Genomic DNA, 22,622 nt, shown 5'->3' with positions numbered 1-22,622 from the left:
TATGAGTCAGGCGATTTTCCAAAACATGCAAGCAATTTATGCCACGTTGGATCTCTGGATATCATTTTAGATTAAGGGGTATGTAACCATGGTCTTGGACTATTATCTGCGGTTATAAATAACTAGCACTGCACATAAAGAATCAGATTGCTATTTTTTTAAAATTTTCCTCCCCTGCTATCAGCATATAAAGCTGTGCTGAAATACGCTGTCAGGACTGCCATGTATGCACACAGGAGTCCTCTCCATTAGGTGAGCACAGCAGTCCAGACTGTATTTCTGCACAGCTTTATATGCTGATAGCGGGGGAATGGGGGGCAGTAGGAAAATACAAAAATAGCAATTTAGAGCAGTATTACTGCAGATAATAGTCCAGAATTATGGTGACAGATTCCCTTTAAATAAAGGTTATATTTTATCTCATCCTGCTCAATTCTAGAACTCTACTTTTTGATGGATGTGTTAAATCAGGTTACAGTTGTTGGTCCGCAATAAAACTAATAGTAGATTGTAAAAAGTAGATTAGGATCCATAAAGCCACAAGCCCTGCAGGTGGCTCTGCAAGGGAGCATAGGATCCCGAGGTAGAGGTTCTAAAAGGGACAACAGGGTTTCTAATGGGGCCAATAAAGCAATAAATTAAGATTGTCTCAGGTACACAATACTACCATCAAGTGCAATTAACCCATTTCTTTGTGCTGCTGGTTCATATGTGGATCCTAATAAACGTACGGTTTCCCTCCCCGATGGACAGGGTTGATTATGCCTGTAGGCTTGTGCCTATAAATGATCCCTTTAGTGAGTACACATCACTGAGGAAGATGTGCCTGGGAATATAATGAACACTGGGTCCATGTATCAATTGTGTTTATTTCTATGTCGTTTGGGCACTCTGTGAATATGTTATGTTATTTAGGGACTCGGCCGACAAGCTGCAGCAGCGCTAGATATCATTAGAAGTGCACCACAATGTTCTGCTTAGCTGGAGAAAACCAGTTAATGACAGTAGAGGAACCTACGTGGTGGATGGAGAACATTTAGTTCTTTCTAGAAGTTATAAAATGATTAGTGTACAGTATCAGCGTGTGCCATAGAGCTTCTGTCTCTTCTAGAAACCGCTTTAATGTGCTTTATATGGCGTTCCATTGTTAAAGGGGCTGAGTTATTATTCTGTGTAGGACAATTACTTGGCATGGTAGAGCAACTGGCAGACACTAGAGATAATTATGGTGTGAACTAATTCATCAGACACAGAAATAACAGTGATAACTGGCTCACGCGGCACTCACAGGGCAATGAATAGTATAGCAGTCACGTTCTAACAGCCTCTTCCAACTCACTTGGCTCCTGCTATTCTGATTTATTGCTAAAAGTCTGGAAGTTTTTTTTAATGACCATTCAGTCACTTAAATTAGCAGTCATTCCTAATTATCGTATCTTCGCAGTTGTTGTCATCTGGCCAATATGTGGCCTGGTGCCGAAAGAATATATATTATGAGGCGGTTTTCCAGGACCCCCACGGACCCTTCAAACTCACCTTAATTACACATAATATGCTTGAAGAAGAAAGGAACCTGGTCACGTGATGCTCCAGCAGCAACGTCACATCCTTTACCAGTTTTCTGGCCTTGACGATGGATGGGATGTCACGTCCCTGCACACGTGTAGATGAAGTGCATTCAGGAGTTTGCACATGCACCAGGGACGGGAATACTTCTGGCCCCCCCCCCCCCCAGTGAAAGTGACATCCCGTTCATAGTCCAGACTGGAAACCTGGAAAAGGAGGTGACGTCAGCAGAAGCTGGATTTTCAGATGGGGATTCTCATTTGACCGGGTTTCCAAGAGGCCAATCCATGCAACTTCAGGAGGCTAAGTATATTGCAAGCTTTCTTCTATAGGCGTGGTACGTGCAGTTAAGTTGGGTTTGCGGGGCCAGCTGCTTTTTGGAAAACCTCTTTAAATTCTATGGTGGATATTGTGAACACCTGGTCACAATTTAATAATGCATTCGTTTAGGAATGTAGAATGGATTGGAAGCTATTCTGGACTATTTATGATTTATAATACTTTTGCAAGCTTTATCTGAAGGCCAAAAATAGTATGTTATGAAGTGATAATATAGATACAATGTGAACCCTATAGATTTTTTTATTTTTTTATTTCTTTTAGGTTTTCACTTGGAAGAGGACGTTGACTGGCCTGGAGTAAATTTGAAAGTAGGGCAGGTGTCTGGGCTAGCTCTGGATCCCAACGACAATTTAGTTATATTTCACAGAGGTGACCATGTGTGGGATGAAAAGTAAGTAACATGTGACTTGTAGGAATATAGCTTGTTAATAACACCGGCCATACTTTAATTAACCTCAGAGCTTCAATAGCCATTATAGGAAGACTATATACAGGTCCTTCTAAAAAAAAGTAGCATATTGTGATGAAGTTCATTATTTTCTGTAATGTACTGATAAACATTAGACTTTCATATATTTTAGATTCATTACACACCAACTGAAGTAGTTCAAGCCTTTTATTGTTTTAATATTGATGATTTTGTCATGCAGCTCATGAAAACCCAAATTCCTATCTCAAAAAATTAGCATATCATGAAAAGGTTCTCTAAACGAGCTATTAACCTAATCATCTGAATCAACTAATTAACTCTAAACACCTGCAAAAGATTCCTGAGGCTTTTATAAACTCCCAGCCTGGTTCATTACTCAAAACGGCAATCATGGGTAAGACTGCCGACCTGACTGCTGTCCAGAAGGCCATCATTGACACCCTCAAGCAAGAGGGTAAGACACAGAAAGAAATTTCTGAACGAATAGGCTGTTCCCAGAGTGCTGTATCAAGGCACCTCAGTGGGAAGTCTGTGGGAAGGAAAAAGTGTGGCAGAAAACGCTGCACAACGAGAAGAGGTGACCGGACCCTGAGGAAGATTGTGGAGAAGGACCGATTCCAGACCTTGGGGGACCTGCGGAAGCAGTGGACTGAGTCTGGAGTAGAAACATCCAGAGCCACCGTGTACAGGCTTGTGCAGGAATTGGCTACAGGTGCCGCATTCCCCAGAAACAGCGGCAGAAGCGCCTGACCTGGGCTACAGAGAAGCAGCACTGGACTGTTGCATGTCATTCGGAAATCAAGGTGCCAGAGTCTGGAGGAAGACTGGGGAGAGGGAAATGGCAAAATGCCTGAAGTCCAGTGTCAAGTACCCACAGTCAGTGATGGTCTGGGGTGCCATGTCAGCTGCTGGTGTTGGTCCACTGTGTTTTATCAAGGGCAGGGTCAATGCAGCTAGCTATCAGGAGATTTTGGAGCACTTCATGCTTCCATCTGCTGAAAAGCTTTATGGAGATGAAGATTTCATTTTTCAGCACGACCTGGCACCTGCTCACAGTGCCAAAACCACTGGTAAATGGTTTACTGACCATGGGATTACTGTGTTCAATTGGCCTGCCAACTCTCCTGGCCTGAACCCCATAGAGAATCTGTGGGATATTGGGAAGAGAAAGTTGAGAGACACAAGACCCAACACTCTGGATGAGCTTAAGGCCGCTATCGAAGCATCCTGGGCCTCCATAACACCTCAGCAGTGCCACAGGCTGATTGCCTCCATGCCACGCCGCATTGAAGCAGTCATTTCTGCAAAAGGATTCCCGACCAAGTATTGAGTGCATAACTGAACATAATTATTTGAAGGTTGACTTTTTTTGTATTAAAAACACTTTTCTTTTATTGGTCGGATAAAATATGCTAATTATTTGAGATAGGAAATTTGGGGTTTTCATGAGCTGTATGCCAAAATCATCAATATTAAAACAATAAAAGGCTTGAACTACTTCAGTTGTGTGTAATGAATCTAAAATATATGAAAGTCTAATGTTTATCAGTACATTACAGAAAATAATGAACTTTATCACAATATGCTAATTTTTTTAGAAGGACCTGTGTGTATGTGTGTGTGTGTGTGTATATATATATATATATATATATATATATTAGTATTTTTTATTTGTTTCATTTTATTTATTTTACTTATATAGCACTGACATTTTCCGCAGCGCTTTACAGACATTAACTTTACTTGCTGTCCCCACAATCTAAGGTCCCTATCAGTATACAAACTCCATGCAGATGTTGTCCTTGGTCAGATTCAAACCTAGGACCCCAGCACTGCAAGTGCTATCCACCATGCTGCCCGCACAGTGGCTCAGTGAAGACTTATTTCATCCTCATTCCCTGGGTATTGGTTTATATTGTCAATTCCAGATGTATCTGTAAAATAGGGTAGTTTATGCTCAGGTCCATGAAGAAGCGAAGCACGCTTCAGATCCTAGATCCGAAGTCGCTTAGTTCCAAACTTTGTTTTAATGCTGTACAGCATTAAAATGTATGGGCTCCGGCGAGGCAGTTCATTGAAATTATTTGTGCCTGCAAGACTTGGATGAATAACTTTGAAAACCATTATAAAACTTGGTTCCTAAGTTGGCTTTGGTACTGAGGTACCAGTCGGTACTAAGCGGACTTCAGATGCCTGTTTTAAAATGGTTTTTAAGTTTAATAATCAAATGCAGAAGTTATTCCGCCTCGCCGGAGCCCATACATTTTAAGGCTGTACAGAGACAGATCTCTGTACAGCATTAAAATGAAGTTTGGAGCGAAGCGACTTTGGGTCTAAGATCAGAAGCACGCTTCGCTCATCCCTACTCAGAGCATCGCTCCTACTGTGGATCAGCCATGTCTGCTATTCCTGCTCAGCCCTGTTCACTTGCCTAGGACTGATCTGCAGCCCATAAACAAGGGTAAAAACAGGGTCCAACTGTGACATGAACATCTTAACCCCTATAGTTCTGTCACTCCACCATTTTTTTTATATTTTTTTATCTGATTTCATAATTCAAGGTACAAGCATTGGTTTGCTTCACTCATAGGAAATGTCTAGACCAGTTTCATAACTTTGACTTTTGCGCTCTCTGGTGTTCAAATGTGGAATTGCAGCAGTGGTCTTTCCTATAACAAGTGTCAGTGTTGGTCGAGCACCAAAGTATGCTCGGGTGCACAATGGAAGTCAATAGGAGAACCTAAGCATTAAACCAGGCACCCCCTGCTCTGAAGTGGGGAGGGTGTCTGGTTTACAGGAAAAGGTCAGTAATTGATGGAAACACCACCGAAGTGGTTCGGAAACAGCATGGGGAGTGTGTCTGGATGCACCTTGGACTCGCAGGTCGCTACTGGGAACGATGTTGTCCGAGTAGTACGCCACTTTTACAGACTGACAATAATACGCATAAAACCGAAGATAAAATCGAATTTAGAGGAAAAATTGTTAGGAAACATTCTTTCCTGTATATTTATTTGTATATAAAGTGCAAGTGCTGCCAAAAATTACAAGGAAGAGGCACTCCGATACAACCTGTCTATCACATAAAGGAGGGCCTCATTCACATTGTGGTACAATAGTTCAGGTAGTGGGACTCCTACACTCATAAAGCCTATGCACTAAGGGAAAGGGCTGCCAAAAATCACAAGAAATCGTCACTACAATACACCCTTTATTACACATAAAGGAGGGTATCGTACACACCCTTGAAAAATTTTGATTGACGGCCTGCTGGTGACCCTCAAAAACCATTGGAGCAATGGCCTGCTGATCTGACCATCTAAGGCTACTTTCACACTAGCGTTCGATCGGATCCGTTCTGAACGGATCCGATCATAATAATGCAGACGGAGGCTCCGTTCAGAACGGATCCGTCTGCATTATTTTAGCATATAAAAGCTAAGTGTGAAAATAGCCTCGTACTGATCCGTCCAGACTTTCAATGTAAAGTCAATGGGGGACGGATCCGCCTGAAGATTGAGCCATATTGTGGCATCTTCAAACGGATCCGTCCCCATTGACTTACATTGTAAGTCTGGACGGATCCGCACGGCCAGGCGGACACCCGAACGCTGCAAGCAGCGTTCAGCTGTCCGCCTGTCCGTGCGGAGGCGAGCGGAGGCTGAACGCCGCCAGACTGATGCAGTCTGAGCGGATCCGCATCCATTCAGACTGCATCAGGGCTGGACGGCTGCGTTCGGGTCCGCTCGTGAGCCCCTTCAAACGGAGCTCACGAGCGGACCGACGAACGCTAGTGTGAAAGTAGCCTAAAACATTAGGGGTGAGGGTCTGCTGCTGATCTGACCATCTAAAACGGGCATGCTCAAACTGCGGCCCTCTAGCTGTTGCAAAACTACAACTCCCAGCATGCCCGAACAGCCTACAGCTATCAGCCTACAGCAGTGCATTCTGGGAGTTGTAGTTTTAAAACACCTGGAGGGCCGCAGGTTGAGCATGCCTGATCTAAAACATTAGGGGTGAAGGTCTGCTGCTAAGCTGACCCTCTAAAACATTAGGGGCGAGGGTCTGCTCCTGAGCTGACCCTCTAAAACAGGCATGTCCAAACTGCGGCCCTCCAGCTGTTCCAAAACTACAACTCCCAGCATGCCTGGATAGCTTACAGCTATTAGAGCATGCTGCGAGTTGTAGTTTTGCAACCGCTGGAGGGCTGCAGTTTGGACATGCCTGCTCTAAAACATTAGGGGCGAGGGCCTGCTGGTGTCCCTCTAAAACATTATGGGTGAGGGCCTGCTGCTGAGCTGACCCTCTAAAACATTAGGCAGCCTAATAAGCATTTTGATATGATGGAGGAGGACGAGAAAAGGGTGATTGAACGATATAGCCTTTTTTGTGGTGGAAGAGGTGCATGGCAATACAGTGTATTCAGTACACCATAAAAGCCATATTTAGAGTGCCTTTATGTTCAGCCGCTTTCCTCTGGCGGAGTAGAGAAGTCGGGGGAAATCCAGGCCTTGTTCATTTTTATAAGACTCAATCGGTCAGCATTTTCAGTTGACAGGCAGATGCGCTAATCAGTTATTATGCCCCCAGCAGCACTAAATACACGCTCTGATAAAACGCTGGTGGCAGGGCAGGCCAGCACCTCCAAGGCGTAGAGCGCCAGTTCGTGCCACGTGTCCAGCTTTACACACTATAGTTGTAAGGCACAGAGGGATCACTGAGGACGCTGACACTGTATGCTATGTACTCCTTCACCATCTTCCAAAAATTTTCACTCCTTGTGACACTAGGCCGCGCATCAGGTTGAGGGTGCTGGCGGGGTGTAATAAAACTGTCCCAGGCCTTGGAGAGTGTTGCCCTGCTTCTGTTGGAACTGCTGTGTGTTCCCCTCGTCTCCCCTCCTCGGTTGGCCAAGGAACTACATACTGTGCAGCCAGCGTTGTCAGCTGGAAATTTTGGGAGATATTTTTCCACAAGGACCTTCTGGTATTGCACCATTTTGCTAGTTCTCTTTGTAGCGGGGGTCGAGAAGAGTGAACAACCAGTAATCGGTGTTGGCCAAAATGCATACAACGCGAGGGTCATGGGAAAGGCAGCATAACAAAGTCAGCCATGTGTGCCAGAGTCCCAACAGACAAGACTTCACTGTCCTCATCACGAGGATGACTCTCAATCTCCTCATCCTCTTCCTTCTTTTCTACCCATCCACGCTGAACAGATGGAATTAAACTTCAATGGGTACTACCCTCTGTAGTGTAGGCATCCGTCTCCTGCTCCTCCTCCTCCTCATAATCCAATTTGCGCTGAGAAAACGAGGGTGGTCTGGCTATCACCCTGTGTACGTTCTTCCCCCATTTCCACCTCTTCCACATGCAAAGCCTCCGCCTTAATTGTGAGCAGCGAGCGTTTGAGTAGACACAGAAGTGGGATGGTTACGTTGATAACAGCGTTATCGCCGCTCACTATCTGTGTTGATTCCTCAAAGTTGCGTAAAGCCTCACAGAGGTCAGACATCAATGCCCACTCGTCGCTTGTGAAGCTGACTGGAAAGGCGACGACCATGTTGCAGCTGGTATTCCACTACTGCCCTCTGCTGCTCTCAAAGCCTGGCCAATATGTGGAACGTCGAGTTCCAGCGCGTGCTCACGTCACACAACTGTCATTGAGCTGGCAATCGCAAGCGCTGCTGCAGCGTTGCCAGACCGGTGGAAGCTGTCGAAGACTTGCTGAAATGGGCACACACGTGGCGTACCTTCACCAGTAGCTCAGGCAAATTGGGGTAGGTTTTGAGAAACCGCTGAACCACTAGGTTGAACACGTCGGTTAGGCATGGCAGGTTTTGAGAAACCGCTGAACCACTAGGTTGAACACGTCGGCTAGGCATGGTATGTATGCGAGTTTGCTGAGCTCCAAAGCCGCCATCAAGTTACGGCCATTATCAGACACAACCATGTCTGGTTGTAGGTTGAGTGGCGAGAGCCACAGCTCTGTCTGGTCCCTCATCCCCTGCCACAGCTCTGCGGCGGTGTGCTGTTTGTCACCTAAGCAGATCAGTTTAAGCACCGCCTGTTGCCGCTTCCCCACTGCAGTGCTACACTGCTTCCAGCTACTGACTGATGGCTGACTGGTGCTGAAAGTTGATAATTCAGAGGTAGAAGTGGAGGAGGAGGCGGAGGAGTAGAAGGGGGGTTGCAGCCACTAAAGTAGGTGGTGGCGGAAACCCTGATGGAAGTAGGGCCCGCAATCCTTGGCTTCGGTAGCACCTGTGCCATCCCAGGGTACGACTCACTCCTGGCCTCTACAACATTCACCCAGTGTCAATAACTGCATTGGTCAGGGCACGGTTGATGTTACAGGACACATGCTGGTGTAAGGCTGGGACTGCACACTGTGACAGAGTAACGCGAGACGGCCACCGCCATCAGGCTGCGGAAAGCCTCAGTGTCCACAAGCCTAAATGGCAACATTTCCAGGGCTAGCAATTTGGAAAGGTGCGCATTTAGTGCTATGGCCTGTGGGTGGGTGGCTGCGTATTTGAATGCTGGTGGTGGAAAGGTTGCTAGTGTTCACGCAAATGTCATGCAAATGACAATTCTTTTATCGTCCGCACTTCCATCAAAAAAGCGCCAGACTGCGGAACACATACCCCTTGGAGAGGGAGATTGCCACAAGGGTTTGCTCCGGGGAACAGTTGCTGGCCTGTTTGGTGTGGCCCACCTTCTCCCTTCTGCCACCCCACTGTCTCTTCCAGCCTGTTGCGGTGCCTCGGATCCCTCCCCCTCTGTACTGCTGTCCTCGCTCAGCTTGCCACCTTCCCAGGTTGGGTCGGTGACTTCATCATCCACCGCCTCCTCTTCCACTTCCTGACTTGTTGACCTAACAACAACCTCACTTATTGACGACTGTGTCTCAAGAGGTTCATGTTTGTGTACCACTGTCCGCAGCGTCTATGAAAAAAAGTACAAACATAATACAGGAGGTATAGCGCAAGTAATGTCGCTGTCACCAGCGGCTAATAAAAAATTCCACTGAATTAATGTCACTGATATTTAGGATGCGCAAACGTTATACAGGAGATGTAGCGCTGGTAATATCGCTGTCACCAGCGGCCAAACAATTGCGCTGAATGTCACAGATATTTAGGCTGGGCAAATGTAAAATAAAAGATGAAGCAGAGGCTGTGTCACTATCAGAAGCAGCACTAACAATTGCACGCAATTTAGCTCAGGTTGCGCTAATAATATATATTGCAGCCAGACACAACTATAGTCCTTAAAAAAAATATTACTATCTCACTCCCTACACTATCTGTCCCTTTTTCAGCACAGCTCTCCCTGACTAAGACTGAGCCGAACACGTGTCATCAGGTGCCTTATAGCACTTGATTACGCGTTCCGGACAGCCAATGACTGTAATGCCAGTAGCCAACATGGCTGTGGCATTACAGTGATGGCAGTACTTACCTGCACGTTTATTACATGCGTGGAGGAGACTCGAGCATCGTGCTCAGGCACATGCGGTGTTCGTCTGAAAACCGCGATGTGCCGAGCATCGCGATTCTCGAGTAAAATTTGTGTTCGGCAGAGCATGCTCGCCCAACACTAGTGTCAGTCTGTTTAGTTCCTGTTGTTAAAAAAAAGAAAGAAATTTTGTTAAAAGGGGTTTGCAGCTTTTGGGAGGATATTTTTCTGTCAACCCCAGCCAGCTGTTCCTACTAGGTCATGTGCATTTTGGGGGCCGATCACTGCTGACGACAGTCACTGTCTGCAGCAGTGCACGTGACTCCATCCGTCCTGAAGTTTACAGGATGGAAACCAGAAGACCACTGGCGGGAGCTGGGGCAATGGGGATCAAGTGAGTATGATTTTTCAACAGGTACTGCAGGCTGTGGTTGACGGTTAAAAAAAAAAAAAGTCCAAAAAGCTGAACAACTCCTTTAAAGTAAACAACAGAATATTATTTGTCAGTGTGGATGCTTTTCTTGAAATATACGATGTCACAAGTTATATGCGTTAGTTTACTGGAGATGAACCATTGATCCATGATCCATCTATCATCCCTTGGCTCAACACTGTAAGATTATAGGGTGGACTTAACGGGCTTTTATAATTTTCTATCTTACTATGTTATTTTGTTACATATAATTGCCGGATATATATTTATTTTTTATAATTTTTTATTATTAATTTTTATGATTTGTTATTTTGGTTCCAGCTCTTTTGACAGAAAGTTTGTTTATCAACAAAGAGGAATCGGGCCTATTGAAGAAAGCGCCATCCTCGTGGTTAATCCAAACACCTCCGCCATCCTGCAGTCAACTGGCCGGAACCTGTACGTTGTCTGTGATCTGTATTTGTGTAACTAGATGTAGGACACAGGCTTCAATACCAGTAGTCCGAATGTGGTGACGTGCTTTACCCGCCATCTAGAAATATCATCTGTGTGCCCTTCTTTCCTCTCCTCTTTCCTAGTCATCAAAATGAGGCACCCTTTACCAGCTGGCAAGAGTGATGCTACATCTTCATGTAGTGTGTAACCAGTTGTGATAAATTTGTTGTGGTCTGAATGTAATTGGAAATACAGTGTGTGTAGGAAGTAAGATGGGCACAGTTTCTGCCATCTTTGTTTCAAAAATTGTTGGCACTGGACTTCAAACAGTAGTTGGATAAAATATATCTTGAGTGGCTACAAATGTTTTACTGTGAACTGCATAGTTTCCCTTCGCCAACATTTCTGGAAGGGTATTTTTGAATCAAAATTTCCATAGAATATTTAAAAGGGTTTTTCCCAGACTTTAATGCTGATGAACTATCCTCTAGATAGGTCATCAGTATCTGATTGGTGACGGTCCAACATCAGGGATCCCCACCAATCAGCTGTTTGAACTTGTTCCTCCTTGCCCGATGTTTTTATTTTCAGTACAGGGCTTTACTTTAATCTGTCCTTATACCGGTTATTCTGTGGTTTTTGACACTTCACATCAGAAATCGTTAATTTTTTGGGCAAATTACGTTTTTGCACACTTTACAATGTATTAAATTATCAGTACTCATCAAATTTTTGAGTAGTAATAATGATTTTGTAACATCCTTTAAATTCTTCTTTATTAACAACCACGTTTTGAACTGTTATATTTCAGATTTTATTTGCCTCATGGGTTAACAGTCGACAGTGATGGCAACTTTTGGGTCACTGATGTTGCCCTTCACCAGGTACGGTAGAACTGTGGAAACGTGTACATATTGCAGGTCTCATGCACACAACCGTAGTTTTTGTCCACATTTTTTTGCAGATCGTATGAGGATCTATTCATTTCTATGGGTCCGCAAAAAAATGCAGACAGCACATGGATGTCATCCGTGTAGTCTGCATCTGTGTCCTGTTGTCCATTTTGCTGACGAGAATAGACAGTTCTAGTGAAAGGAGTGAGAGAATTACAGTATGCACACGGCCGATATACATAACCGTAAAGTGGATACGGTTGTGTGCATTTGCCGGATAACGATCATGCGTCGTACATCCTAAATGTCAGGTGTAGGTTTGAAGCTCCTGCATTCTTAGGAGAGGAAGACAATGTCCTAGCTTTAGAAGTCTAGTTATATTATTACTTTCAAGAATGGGATCCAAGCTCTTCTTAAATTTATTCAATGATTCAACCATCACAACTTCTCTGGCAAAGAGTTTTATAGTCTCATCACTCGAATGCTAAAGAATCCTCGCCTATGTTGATGGTGAAACCTTCTTTTCTGAAGAGGATGTCCTCTTGTCATGGCTACAAGCCCACCTGTAAAGAGATCATTAGACAGACTTCTGTATCCGGTCCATTCATACAGTTGATAACTTTTTCTAATACTGCAGTCCATCGATTCCCTTAATTACCTTGGTCCCCCTCCTCTGTATCAGCTGTAGTTTTGCTATATTCTTCATATACACAGGTGCCCAAAACTGTACACAATTGGGGAGATTTATTATCTCCTTTGCGGCAGAAAAGTGTCTTTTAAAAAGTCGCAAGCTGTGTGTCTGCCTGTGCCTCGTCATAAAAGCGGTGCATCCTCTCTCGGGGCTGGGGATATTAAGACCAGCGCAGAATGTGCTGTCTTGATGAATCTCCCCCAATATTCCACGTGTTGTCTGACTAGTGATTTGTGTAGAGGCAAAACCATATTCTTGTCCTGAGCATCTATGTCTTGAGGAAAGAAGCGATACGCATGATCCAAACATTAAAATATGTTAAAGGTTTAAATAAGGTTCCAGAGGGAAGTGTTCCCAATAAGAAACGTATTTCTTTTCATTTAAGGTTTTCAAGCTTGGGCCTAATGGCGCTCCTCTTTTAACCCTGGGGGTGGCTTTCCAACCTGGCAATGACAAAAGGCATTTCTGTCAGCCAACTGATGTTGCAGTGGATCCCATCACCGGAAACGTCTTTGTATCTGATGGCTACTGCAACAGTAGAATTGTACAGTATTCACCCCATGGGATGTTCATCATGGAATGGGGAGAAGGTGAGTGGGGGTTCTTAAACCTTTTGTCCTCTCACTGAAGCTTGTCTAGCTGAGCAGTGTTTGGGATTCTTTTTGTATCTTTTGGAAGAATGAATATGATGAATGAAGGTCTTTTTCAGAACCATCTTTAAGGGTCGCTAAAGCTGGAGAGTTCCGTATTCCACATAGTCTAGCCATGGTACCGGATGCGGGGCAGCTGTGTGTGGCTGACAGAGAGAACGGGAGAATTCAGTGTTTTCTAGCAGAAACTGGACACTTTGTCAAAGAAATCAAACACAAAGAATTTGGGTCAGAGGTGTTTGCCATTTCTTATATTTCAGGTAATATTTTATTTTTGTATGCTAATAATAATGAATAAATATTACGTATTAAAGAAGCCATATACATTAGATGATTGTTGTCCAGAAAGTGGTCAATCATAATCTCCAGTCTCCAATTACTAACCATGCCTGACTGTGCAGAACATGTACATGAAAGTCTAATCACACAAAGTGATAGCTAATTGCTAGGAAAGTTCATTACTTTCTGACCTGCTGGGACCCCCGTGGTCCTCAGAATCAATAGGCTGCACTGCGTTCACATTACAGTTTCTCCTTCACTGTGGGTGACCTTTACCTTCCTGCTGTATCCCTGTGATATGCCATCACTTTCTGTTTATGGTGAACGGAGTACAAATGCCATAGAAGTCCGACCCTCTCACCCCCCCTACTCACAATCCCAAGCCCTTGTCTCCCAAAGAGAACCATACTGTCAATCTCCATGAAAGGGGTTTTCCAAGAATTTTATACTGGTGACCTATCCTGTGGATGGTTCATTACTACCTGACAGATCCCACAGGTCCCACAAGCAGGACCCTCGCCAATTAGCTGTTTGAGAAGACACTAGTGCGCACAGTAGCGCCGTGGCCTCCTCTCAGCTTACCAGTTACAGCACTGTATATTGTACAGCGGATGTGCATGGGATTGCAGCTCAGCCCCTCAGACTCTACATAAATAGTAGAATGGCCTAGTCAAAGTCTGGACCTCAATCTCATAGAGAATCAGTGTCAGGATTTGAAGACTGCTGTTGTATACCAACATATCTCATCTAAATTAAAGGGGCTTTCTGAGTTTTTTTTTTAGTTTTTTTTTATTGATGACCCATCCTCCTCAGAGCACAAACAAAAATGAAAGAGCAGCACAACCGGACCTTTAGACCAAAACCGGAATGCAACAGCCACGATGGGACCGCAGATCCACAGCAGTCCAGGAACAGCAATAAAAAATGTAGTCACAGCAGCATATCCAGTGCGTCTTTTATTGGAAGCCTTGAGTGCACACACAAACAAAGTACTGACCGTACTTGACAAAGGCTACTGCGTAGCCGAAACGTTGTACTTTGTTTGTGTGTGCACTCAAGGCTTCCAATAAAAGACGCACTGGATATGTTGCTGTGACTACCATTTTCCATCCTCCTCAGAGGTCATTAGTATCTGATCAGTGGGAGTCTGACACATGGGACCCCTGTTGATCAGCTGCTTGCGCCGCAGCCTTCTCTCTGCTCACTAGTTACAGTGTCGTACATTGTACAGAGGTTGTGCATGGTATTGCAGCTTAGCCCTATTCACTTTAACGGAGCTGAGCTGCGCCTACGCCATGTGACCAGTGAACGTGACGTCATATGGTCTAGGTTAAGCTGCGAGAAGGCCGTGGCGCAACTGCGAGTGTCGTTTCCTTCTTAAACAGCTGCTCTGCAGGGGTCTCAGGTATTGGACCGCTACCGATGAGATACTGATGACCTATCCAGAAGATGTCATCAGTATAAAGCCGCTTTAATGTAGAATCCCTCTGATTACACATATTCGAAAGGTATGACCTATCTAGTCTGCAGTATGAAAATCTCTATGATGTCTTGTTAGCTCATGATTTTAGCAATTTTTTTTATTTATTAAAGGAAAACGTTTAGACCTTGTACCATTTTGTGTTTTAGGTGGAATATTATTTGCAGTTAATGGCAAGTCCTATTGGGACACTGTGCCTGTGCAAGGCTTTGTGATGAACTTTTCCACGGGAGAGATCCTAAGCACATTTGTCCCAGTTAGAAAGGTAACTTGCTTTTGTGGTCTTTCACATTTACTTAATGCTGAGCGGAGCCCAGTACATGTTCTACCCACATATAATGTACACTGTGAAATACCGTAACGCATGTGCTGGGGCATTCAGTCCTCATAAGAGTTGTGTGCTTTTGTGTTGCAGAGTTTTGACATGCCTCACGACATTGTCGCTTCAGAAGATGGGACCGTTTTTGTTGGAGATGCGCACGCTGATACCGTGTGGAAATTCTCTCCCTCGGAAAGTGAGTTGTTAATAATTTGACTGTCCTTTTACGATTTAGACTAGCCAGTGATATGTTTGAAAACCCAAAAGGCACACTGATTGTGTTAACTCCTTCATCATTAAATTATAGCATATATATGAATTTCCCATTACAGTTCTGGTTGCCTCCTCCTATCAAAAATTTAAGAAATTTAGAAATTGTCCTTAAGGGACTATATTATTAGAAAATGACCTATATGTTGTTGTAGTGTTGTTATACTAGAATATATATATGAATATATATAATTTTACATGTTGCTGTAAATTTTAAAAAATTTAAAGAAATCCTGAAATCTTGCAGTTATCACTCTGGCCACTGAGCATTACAATAGACTAACACTGCCTATTCTGAAGGGATCACTTTTTAGTAGTCATCTCATTATCATCACAGGCAGGATTATCATGAAAGGGAACACCTTGAGGCAGATAACACCATATCCACCATGTGGAATTGGTGATGGACACAGCTTATCTTCTCCTCCCTGCACAGTGCACAAAGCATAACCACACCACTCTCCAGTCACTGAGTACTTTCTTGGCTACAGGTTTCTATGGTTTATGCGGCTCCTCTTAAGCAGGGATGCCCAACCTTCGCCCCTCCAGCTGTTTCAAACCTACAACTCCCAACAGCCTATAGGTATTATGGCATGCTTGGAGTTGTCAACAGCTGGAGGGCTGCAGGTTGAGTATCCCTGCTCTAAAGCATAAGTCAGAACTGCTAACGGCTCAGGCAAGATGGCTGCCCCCATAATCATGTGCAGGAAATAAAAAAAATACTATCAGAAAATTAAAAATAGATGAGAAGAAAAGTAACATGTTCCACTATCTGGTTTTAGTTAAAATATATGAGACACTTCCTTCAGCTATTTTATTTGCATATGTTCTAGAAGAAATGTCCTGTAGTCACCTGTGTTATGGCTATGTCTTCTGCACCCTTAGGGCTCATGCACACGACCGTATGTATTTTGCGGTCCGCAACAAATACGGATGACATCCGTGTGCATTCTGTATTTTGCGGAACAGAACAGCTGGCCCTTCATAGAACAGTACTATCCTTGTCCGTAATGCGGATATTATTTTGCGGAATGGACATACGGAAACAGAATTAACATGTAGTAACTTAAGTTTTTTTTTGCGGACCCATTGAAATGGTTCTGGATATGGTCAAAAAACAAAACTGAACGGACACGGAAAGAATATACGTTCGTGTGCATGAGGCCTTATTGATATTGAATTAACAGACGTGCCCCATTACAGTCTGATCGTGCCAGCATTCTGCATGATTTCTTCAGTAACAATCCTTGGCAGGCTCCAATACTTAATCATCATTCTGAATTTCTTTCTATTTTTAGTCGATGAGCATCGATCAGTGAAAAAGGGTGGCATTGAGGTTGAAGAAATAACAGGTACATTTCAGGCATGTGCTGTGCACTGTGCCATGTTCATCCTTTAAAAGTAAATGATTACGTGGGAGTAAAACCATAGAACAAACATGGTAATATTTTTACAATTTTAGCAATGTGATCACTTTGATTGTTAGATCACATGCTTAAAGGGCATCAGTCAGCAGATTTGTACCTATGACACTGGCTGACCTGTTACATGTGCACTTGGCAGCTGAAGACATCTGTGTTGGTCCCATGTTCATATGTGCTGCATTGCTTAGAAAAATCATGGTTTTAATATATGCAAATGAGCCTCTAGTAGCAACGGGGGTGTTTCCGTTACACCTAGAGGCTCTGCTCTCTCTGCAACTGCTGTGCCCTCTCGACTTTGATTGACAGGACCAGGCATGATGATGTTTACACTGCCTGGTCCTGTCAAAGTACAGAGGGCGCAGCAGTTGCAGAGAGAACAGAGATTCTAGATGTAACAGTAGCGCCCCTGTTGCTCCTAGAGGATCATTTGCATATACTAAAACATAATTTTTCTCAGCAATGCGGGCACATATGAACATGGGACCAACACAGATGCCTTCAGCTGCCAAGTGCACATGTACCAGGTCAGCCAGTCATAGGTACAAAACTGCTGACAGATGCCCTTTAAGAAGTACCTGTCTCCAGTGTTACCATTTTGGGTGTGTCCCTGCACAGTCTACCACTAGCAACACTGATTGGATAGTGTGAGACTGTGCAGGAAAACACCGCCAACTGGTAACAACCCAGCTGGCAATTCATTCATAAACTACTAGTAGGAATAATAGAAGAATAGGACAAAATTGAGTTATAAGAATAGATGCACCATAATTATTATTAAATGGGGAATGTAAATCGTTACTAAAGCAGAAATGTCAGAAGCGGTGAAAGGTCCTTTTTAGGGAAATATTTGGGCAGAGCGAATGGCACCCGTGACAATGGTGCTCACTCAATACTAAGGAGATCCAGTGGTGTCACCGAAGAAGCAGAACTGAAGGTAATAGAAATCTCAGTTTCTCCAACCTTATTTTGCTCATAAGTTTGACAAGAGGACTCTGTTTTGAAAATGTCTTGAGATGAGTGCCGATTACAGATTATTATTTTTTTTGTCTTTATCCTTTAAATTGTGCATGGATTATGTGCTAATCCTGTCTTCACAGAAACAGAAATTTTGGAAACGCGTGTTAGAAGCCGTCCCAAATCAAACACCTCGGCCACGGAACAGCACAATGGCCAGGCGAAGCAGACTGTCGTTCAGCAAAGCGGAGTTGGAGTCTCCTTCATCCTCATTATCACTTTGTTGATAATCCCTGTAGTGGTCCTTGTCGCCATTGCAATATTCATACGCTGGAGGAAGGGCAGAATATACGGGGGTATGTTACAGTCCATCATCGTCTAAATCTTCAAATAGTGTCTGTTTACAGCAGAGGTAACATCCCGTTATATCATAGGTCATAGTGATCTGAAGTAGTGATACTCATCAATCACATCACCATTTCATATCCATGGCATTATAAATATGGCTTAAGAGCAGCCAATGTTTTGGTACTTTTTCCAGGTGAAGGCGAACACAAATCCGAACCATCATCTGGAGGGATCCTAGGAAAACTAAGAGGTTTGCATCTTATTTGTCTACATGAAATGTCATGGAAAGAAATCCTAGTTTGCAACTCAAATATGAAGTCCACCAACCCTTGAAAACTGAGCGTTGACTGGAGTATCATTGTAAAGCAGTATCATTGCCTTTCCTACTCCTTGCCCTTGGTTCTCAGTAAATGTCAAACCTCATTCACTTAATAATAGTGATTGGTGAAGTTATAGGCTAATTGGCCATAGACCCTACTGGGAAATTTCCCGGTGGTCCGATGCCCAGTGGGCTACTTAATCCCTCCCCTTGGCTGTCAGCATGGTACATAATGATCTGATGCTCTCAGCATTAATTAATATAGGAGCATTAGGTACTTATGCAGCTGGCCATTGATGCAGGAGCCCTTCTGAATTCACTGATATTGCCGTCTTCCGGATGATGATGATACAGCTTCATAATGTGGGGTGGATGGCAGTATTTTGTGCTGCACTGTGGTATTTGATTTCCCAGAGGCAGTATATTGTCCTGCACTGTGGTATCTGGTTCTGCTCGGGCAGTATATTGTGCTTCACTGTGGTATCTGGTTCTGCTAGGGAAGTATTTAGTGCTGCACTGTGGTATCTGGCTCTGCTAGGGCAGTATATTGTCCTGCAGTGTGGTATCTGGTTCTGCTGGGGCAGTATATTGTCCTGCAGTGTGGTATCTGGTTCTGCTGGGGCAGTATATTGTCCTGCACTGTGGTATCTGGTTCTGCTGGGGCAGTATATTGTCCTGCACTGTGGTATCTGGTTCTGCTGGGGCAGTATATTGTCCTGCACTGTGGTATCTGGTTCTGCTAGGGCAGTATATTGTGCTTCACTGTGGTATCTGGTTCTGCTAGGGCAGTATTTAGTGCTGCAGTGTGGTATCTGGTTCTGCTGGGGCAGTATATTGTGCTGCACTGTGGTATCTGGTTCTGCTAGGGCAGTATATTGTGCTTCACTGTGGTAGTTGGTTCTGCTAGGGCAGTATATTGTGCTGTACTGTGGTAGTTGGTTCTGCTGGGGCAGTATATTGTGCTGCACTGTGGCAGTTGGTTCTGCTGGGGCAGTATATTGTGCTGCACTGTGGTAGTTGGTTTTGCTGGGGCAGTATATTGTCCTGCGCTGTGGTAGTTGGTTCTGCTAGGGCAGTATATTGTGCTTCACTGTGGTAGTTGGTTCTGCTGGGGCAGTATATTGTGCTTCACTGTGGTAGTTGGTTCTGCTGGGGCAGTATATTGTGCTGCACTGTGGTAGTTGGTTCTGCTGGTGCAGTATATTGTCCTGCAGTGTGGTATCTGGTTCTGCTGGGGCGATATATTGTCCTGCACTGTGGTATCTGGTTCTGCTGGTGCAGTATATTGTCCTGCAGTGTGGTGTCTGGTTCTGCTGGGGCAATATATTGTGCTGCACTGTGGTATCTGGTTCTGCTAGGGCAGTATATTGTGCTTCACTGTGGTATCTGGTTCTGCTAGGGAAGTATTTAGTGCTGCACTGTGGTATCTGGCTCTGCTAGGGCAGTATATTGTCCTGCAGTGTGGTATCTGGTTCTGCTGGGGCAGTATATTGTCCTGCAGTGTGGTATCTGGTTCTGCTGGGGCAGTATATTGTCCTGCACTGTGGTATCTGGTTCTGCTGGGGCAGTATATTGTCCTGCACTGTGGTATCTGGTTCTGCTGGGGCAGTATATTGTCCTGCACTGTGGTATCTGGTTCTGCTAGGGCAGTATATTGTGCTTCACTGTGGTATCTGGTTCTGCTAGGGCAGTATTTAGTGCTGCAGTGTGGTATCTGGTTCTGCTGGGGCAGTATATTGTGCTGCACTGTGGTATCTGGTTCTGCTAGGGCAGTATATTGTGCTTCACTGTGGTAGTTGGTTCTGCTAGGGCAGTATATTGTGCTGTACTGTGGTAGTTGGTTCTGCTGGGGCAGTATATTGTGCTGCACTGTGGCAGTTGGTTCTGCTGGGGCAGTATATTGTGCTGCACTGTGGTAGTTGGTTTTGCTGGGGCAGTATATTGTCCTGCGCTGTGATAGTTGGTTCTGCTAGGGCAGTATATTGTGCTTCACTGTGGTAGTTGGTTCTGCTGGGGCAGTATATTGTGCTTCACTGTGGTAGTTGGTTCTGCTGGGGCAGTATATTGTGCTGCACTGTGGTAGTTGGTTCTGCTGGTGCAGTATATTGTCCTGCAGTGTGGTATCTGGTTCTGCTGGGGCGATATATTGTCCTGCACTGTGGTATCTGGTTCTGCTGGTGCAGTATATTGTCCTGCAGTGTGGTGTCTGGTTCTGCTGGGGCAATATATTGTGCTGCACTGTGGTATCTGGTTCTGCTAGGGCAGTATATTGTGCTTCACTGTGGTATCTGGTTCTGCTGGGGCGATATATTGTGCTGCACTGTGGTATCTGGTTCTGCTAGGGCAGTATATTGTGCTGCACTGTGGTATCTGGTTCTGCTGGGGCGATATATTGTGCTGCACTGTGGTATCTGGTTCTGCTGGGGCGATATATTGTGCTGCACTGTGGTATCTGGTTCTGCTGGGGCAGGAGGCCGGTATAGAAATATTCTATATAAAGGATGTGATATAACCGCCTCATGTATCTGCTGATAAAGAAGTTTCTATTGCCACAATCATTACTAATCTGTTCATTTAGTGTTCAGTAAAAATTGCGCGATTTTGCAAGCAAGTTCATTCAGTCTTGTATGCGATTTCGTTCAATTTTTATCGCACGGGTGCAATGCGATTTAATGCGTTTTGCATGCACGTGATAAAAAACTGAAGGTATACATACAACATCTCTTAGCAACCATCCGTGAAAAACGCATTGCATCCGCACTTGCTTTTCACTTCTATGGGGTCATAGAATATAGAACATGCTGTGATCTTCACGCGAAACACAAGTGATGCGTGAAAACCAACACTCGTGTACACAGCCCCGTTGAAATTAATGGGTCAGGATTCAGTGCGGGCGCAATGCGTTCGCATTACGCATTGCACCCGCACGGAATACTCGCTCGTGTGAAAGGGGCCTTATTGTCACTTTTACAGCAGTCAAAACATAACCCATAAACATAAGTCCTAGGCCGTCTGACCGCTAACTACACAGTGGTTTCCCTCTATCGGGATCTGGGTCTACCGCCCAGCTCCCCAAAACACAACTCGGTGCCTACCCTACACAGACCTTGGCGCAGCCTGTTTCTTCCCCAGACTGGGAGCCCTGATTGAGGAGCTTAGCTCATACTTCGCCGAGCTCCTCAGCTGCTAGTTATCTCTCATTACCAGCCTAGCGGATACAAACCCTATTTCCTCAAGTCTCTAGTTCTCACCCAGCTTCCTCTGGGTGAGATGCACCATTTCAATGGCCCTCATATGGCTCTCCGGCAGCTGCACTGTCACAGTATGTTAACACAGCGACACTTGCTGTAGAACTTTGGTGCAGACACTGGCGCTGAGGTTTTGCCAGCAGCCACATGGCTTCTGCCTCCCATTAAGCCGCGCCGAGAAACATGTCCTTTCCGGGCGCATTCTGCCGCTTTAAAGAGACTCTGTCACCAGGTTTATGCTGCTAGGTTGTAACAGCTCTACCACATGCCAACCAGTCCTGATATTCATGAGCTCACGGCTCTCCCTGCCCACCTGCCTCTGATTGACAGGTTTTCCCATATGAATCAGCCGCAGGTGGCGGGGAAAACCAGGAGCTCATGTTACGGGGAGTCGCTCGGCATGCGCTGGAGCTGTGTAGCACAGCATTTTAGCAAAACGTCTGGGTCAATTAAAGAAAGTGACCCAGCGTTTTTACTAAAGGCATCTGTCACTAGTTTATATTGCCCTTAGGACACCATAAAACTGGTGACAGATTCCCTTTAAACCGCCTCGCTGTGCAATCCTCAGTGCTGGCTCCTATTGAAATGAATGGGAGGCTGAAACCATGCAGTTGCTGGCGGGATTTTGGCTAAATGTCATGTCCAGGTATGAGTAAATGTTAGTTAAAGGCTCGGAACACTCGCAATTAATTGCTCCAATGCACAAAAACATGAAGACTTGCATAAAGTCTTGATTAATGAGTTTATCTTCTTAAAGAGGACCTGTCACCACATAATACAGTGCAATCTGACAGCACCATGTTAGAGCAGGAGGTGCTGAGCAGATTGATATATACATTGTATATCTTTGCTTTATCTACCTCCTGTGAACCGCTATTGGTACAGGTAGGAGATGTTATCAGGCATTGTGTATATGGAGATAGCTGTCAGACACTGATAACTGTCCACAGGAAGTGGAAAAAGCAAAGATATAAATGTATAGATTCAGGTTATACTGAATATATATATCAATCTGCTCAGCACCTCCTGCTCTATAACATGCTGCTTTCAGATTGCACAGTATTTTGTGGAGACAGGTCCT

The 22,622-nt window shown here is 44.5% G+C and overlaps 1 protein-coding gene across 5 annotated transcripts in view; it reads left to right on the top strand.

Annotated features, from left to right (window-relative positions):
• PAM (peptidylglycine alpha-amidating monooxygenase) overlaps positions 1 to 22,622 on the top strand; it is a 184,601-nt gene that overhangs the window by 151,981 nt on the left and 9,998 nt on the right. For 3 of the 5 annotated variants that reach the window (XM_044275972.1, XM_044275968.1, XM_044275970.1), the window contains 10 exons: positions 2,170 to 2,299; positions 10,553 to 10,669; positions 11,478 to 11,550; positions 12,636 to 12,840; positions 12,960 to 13,160; positions 14,809 to 14,924; positions 15,075 to 15,174; positions 16,547 to 16,600; positions 17,770 to 17,982; positions 18,168 to 18,224. In XM_044275972.1, coding sequence (XP_044131907.1) covers positions 2,170 to 2,299; positions 10,553 to 10,669; positions 11,478 to 11,550; positions 12,636 to 12,840; positions 12,960 to 13,160; positions 14,809 to 14,924; positions 15,075 to 15,174; positions 16,547 to 16,600; positions 17,770 to 17,982; positions 18,168 to 18,224 — 1,266 coding nt within the window. The remainder of the gene's footprint in view (positions 1 to 2,169; positions 2,300 to 10,552; positions 10,670 to 11,477; positions 11,551 to 12,635; positions 12,841 to 12,959; positions 13,161 to 14,808; positions 14,925 to 15,074; positions 15,175 to 16,546; positions 16,601 to 17,769; positions 17,983 to 18,167; positions 18,225 to 22,622) is intronic. The other 2 variants (XM_044275973.1, XM_044275971.1) reach the window with 1 other exon arrangement.

The sequence above is a fragment of the Bufo gargarizans genome, chromosome 1 (genome assembly GCF_014858855.1).
Source record: "Bufo gargarizans isolate SCDJY-AF-19 chromosome 1, ASM1485885v1, whole genome shotgun sequence".
NCBI classification, from domain to species: domain Eukaryota; kingdom Metazoa; phylum Chordata; class Amphibia; order Anura; family Bufonidae; genus Bufo; species Bufo gargarizans.
The sequence above is the reverse complement of the archived record's forward strand: the minus strand, read 5'-3'. Positions and strand labels throughout refer to the sequence as shown.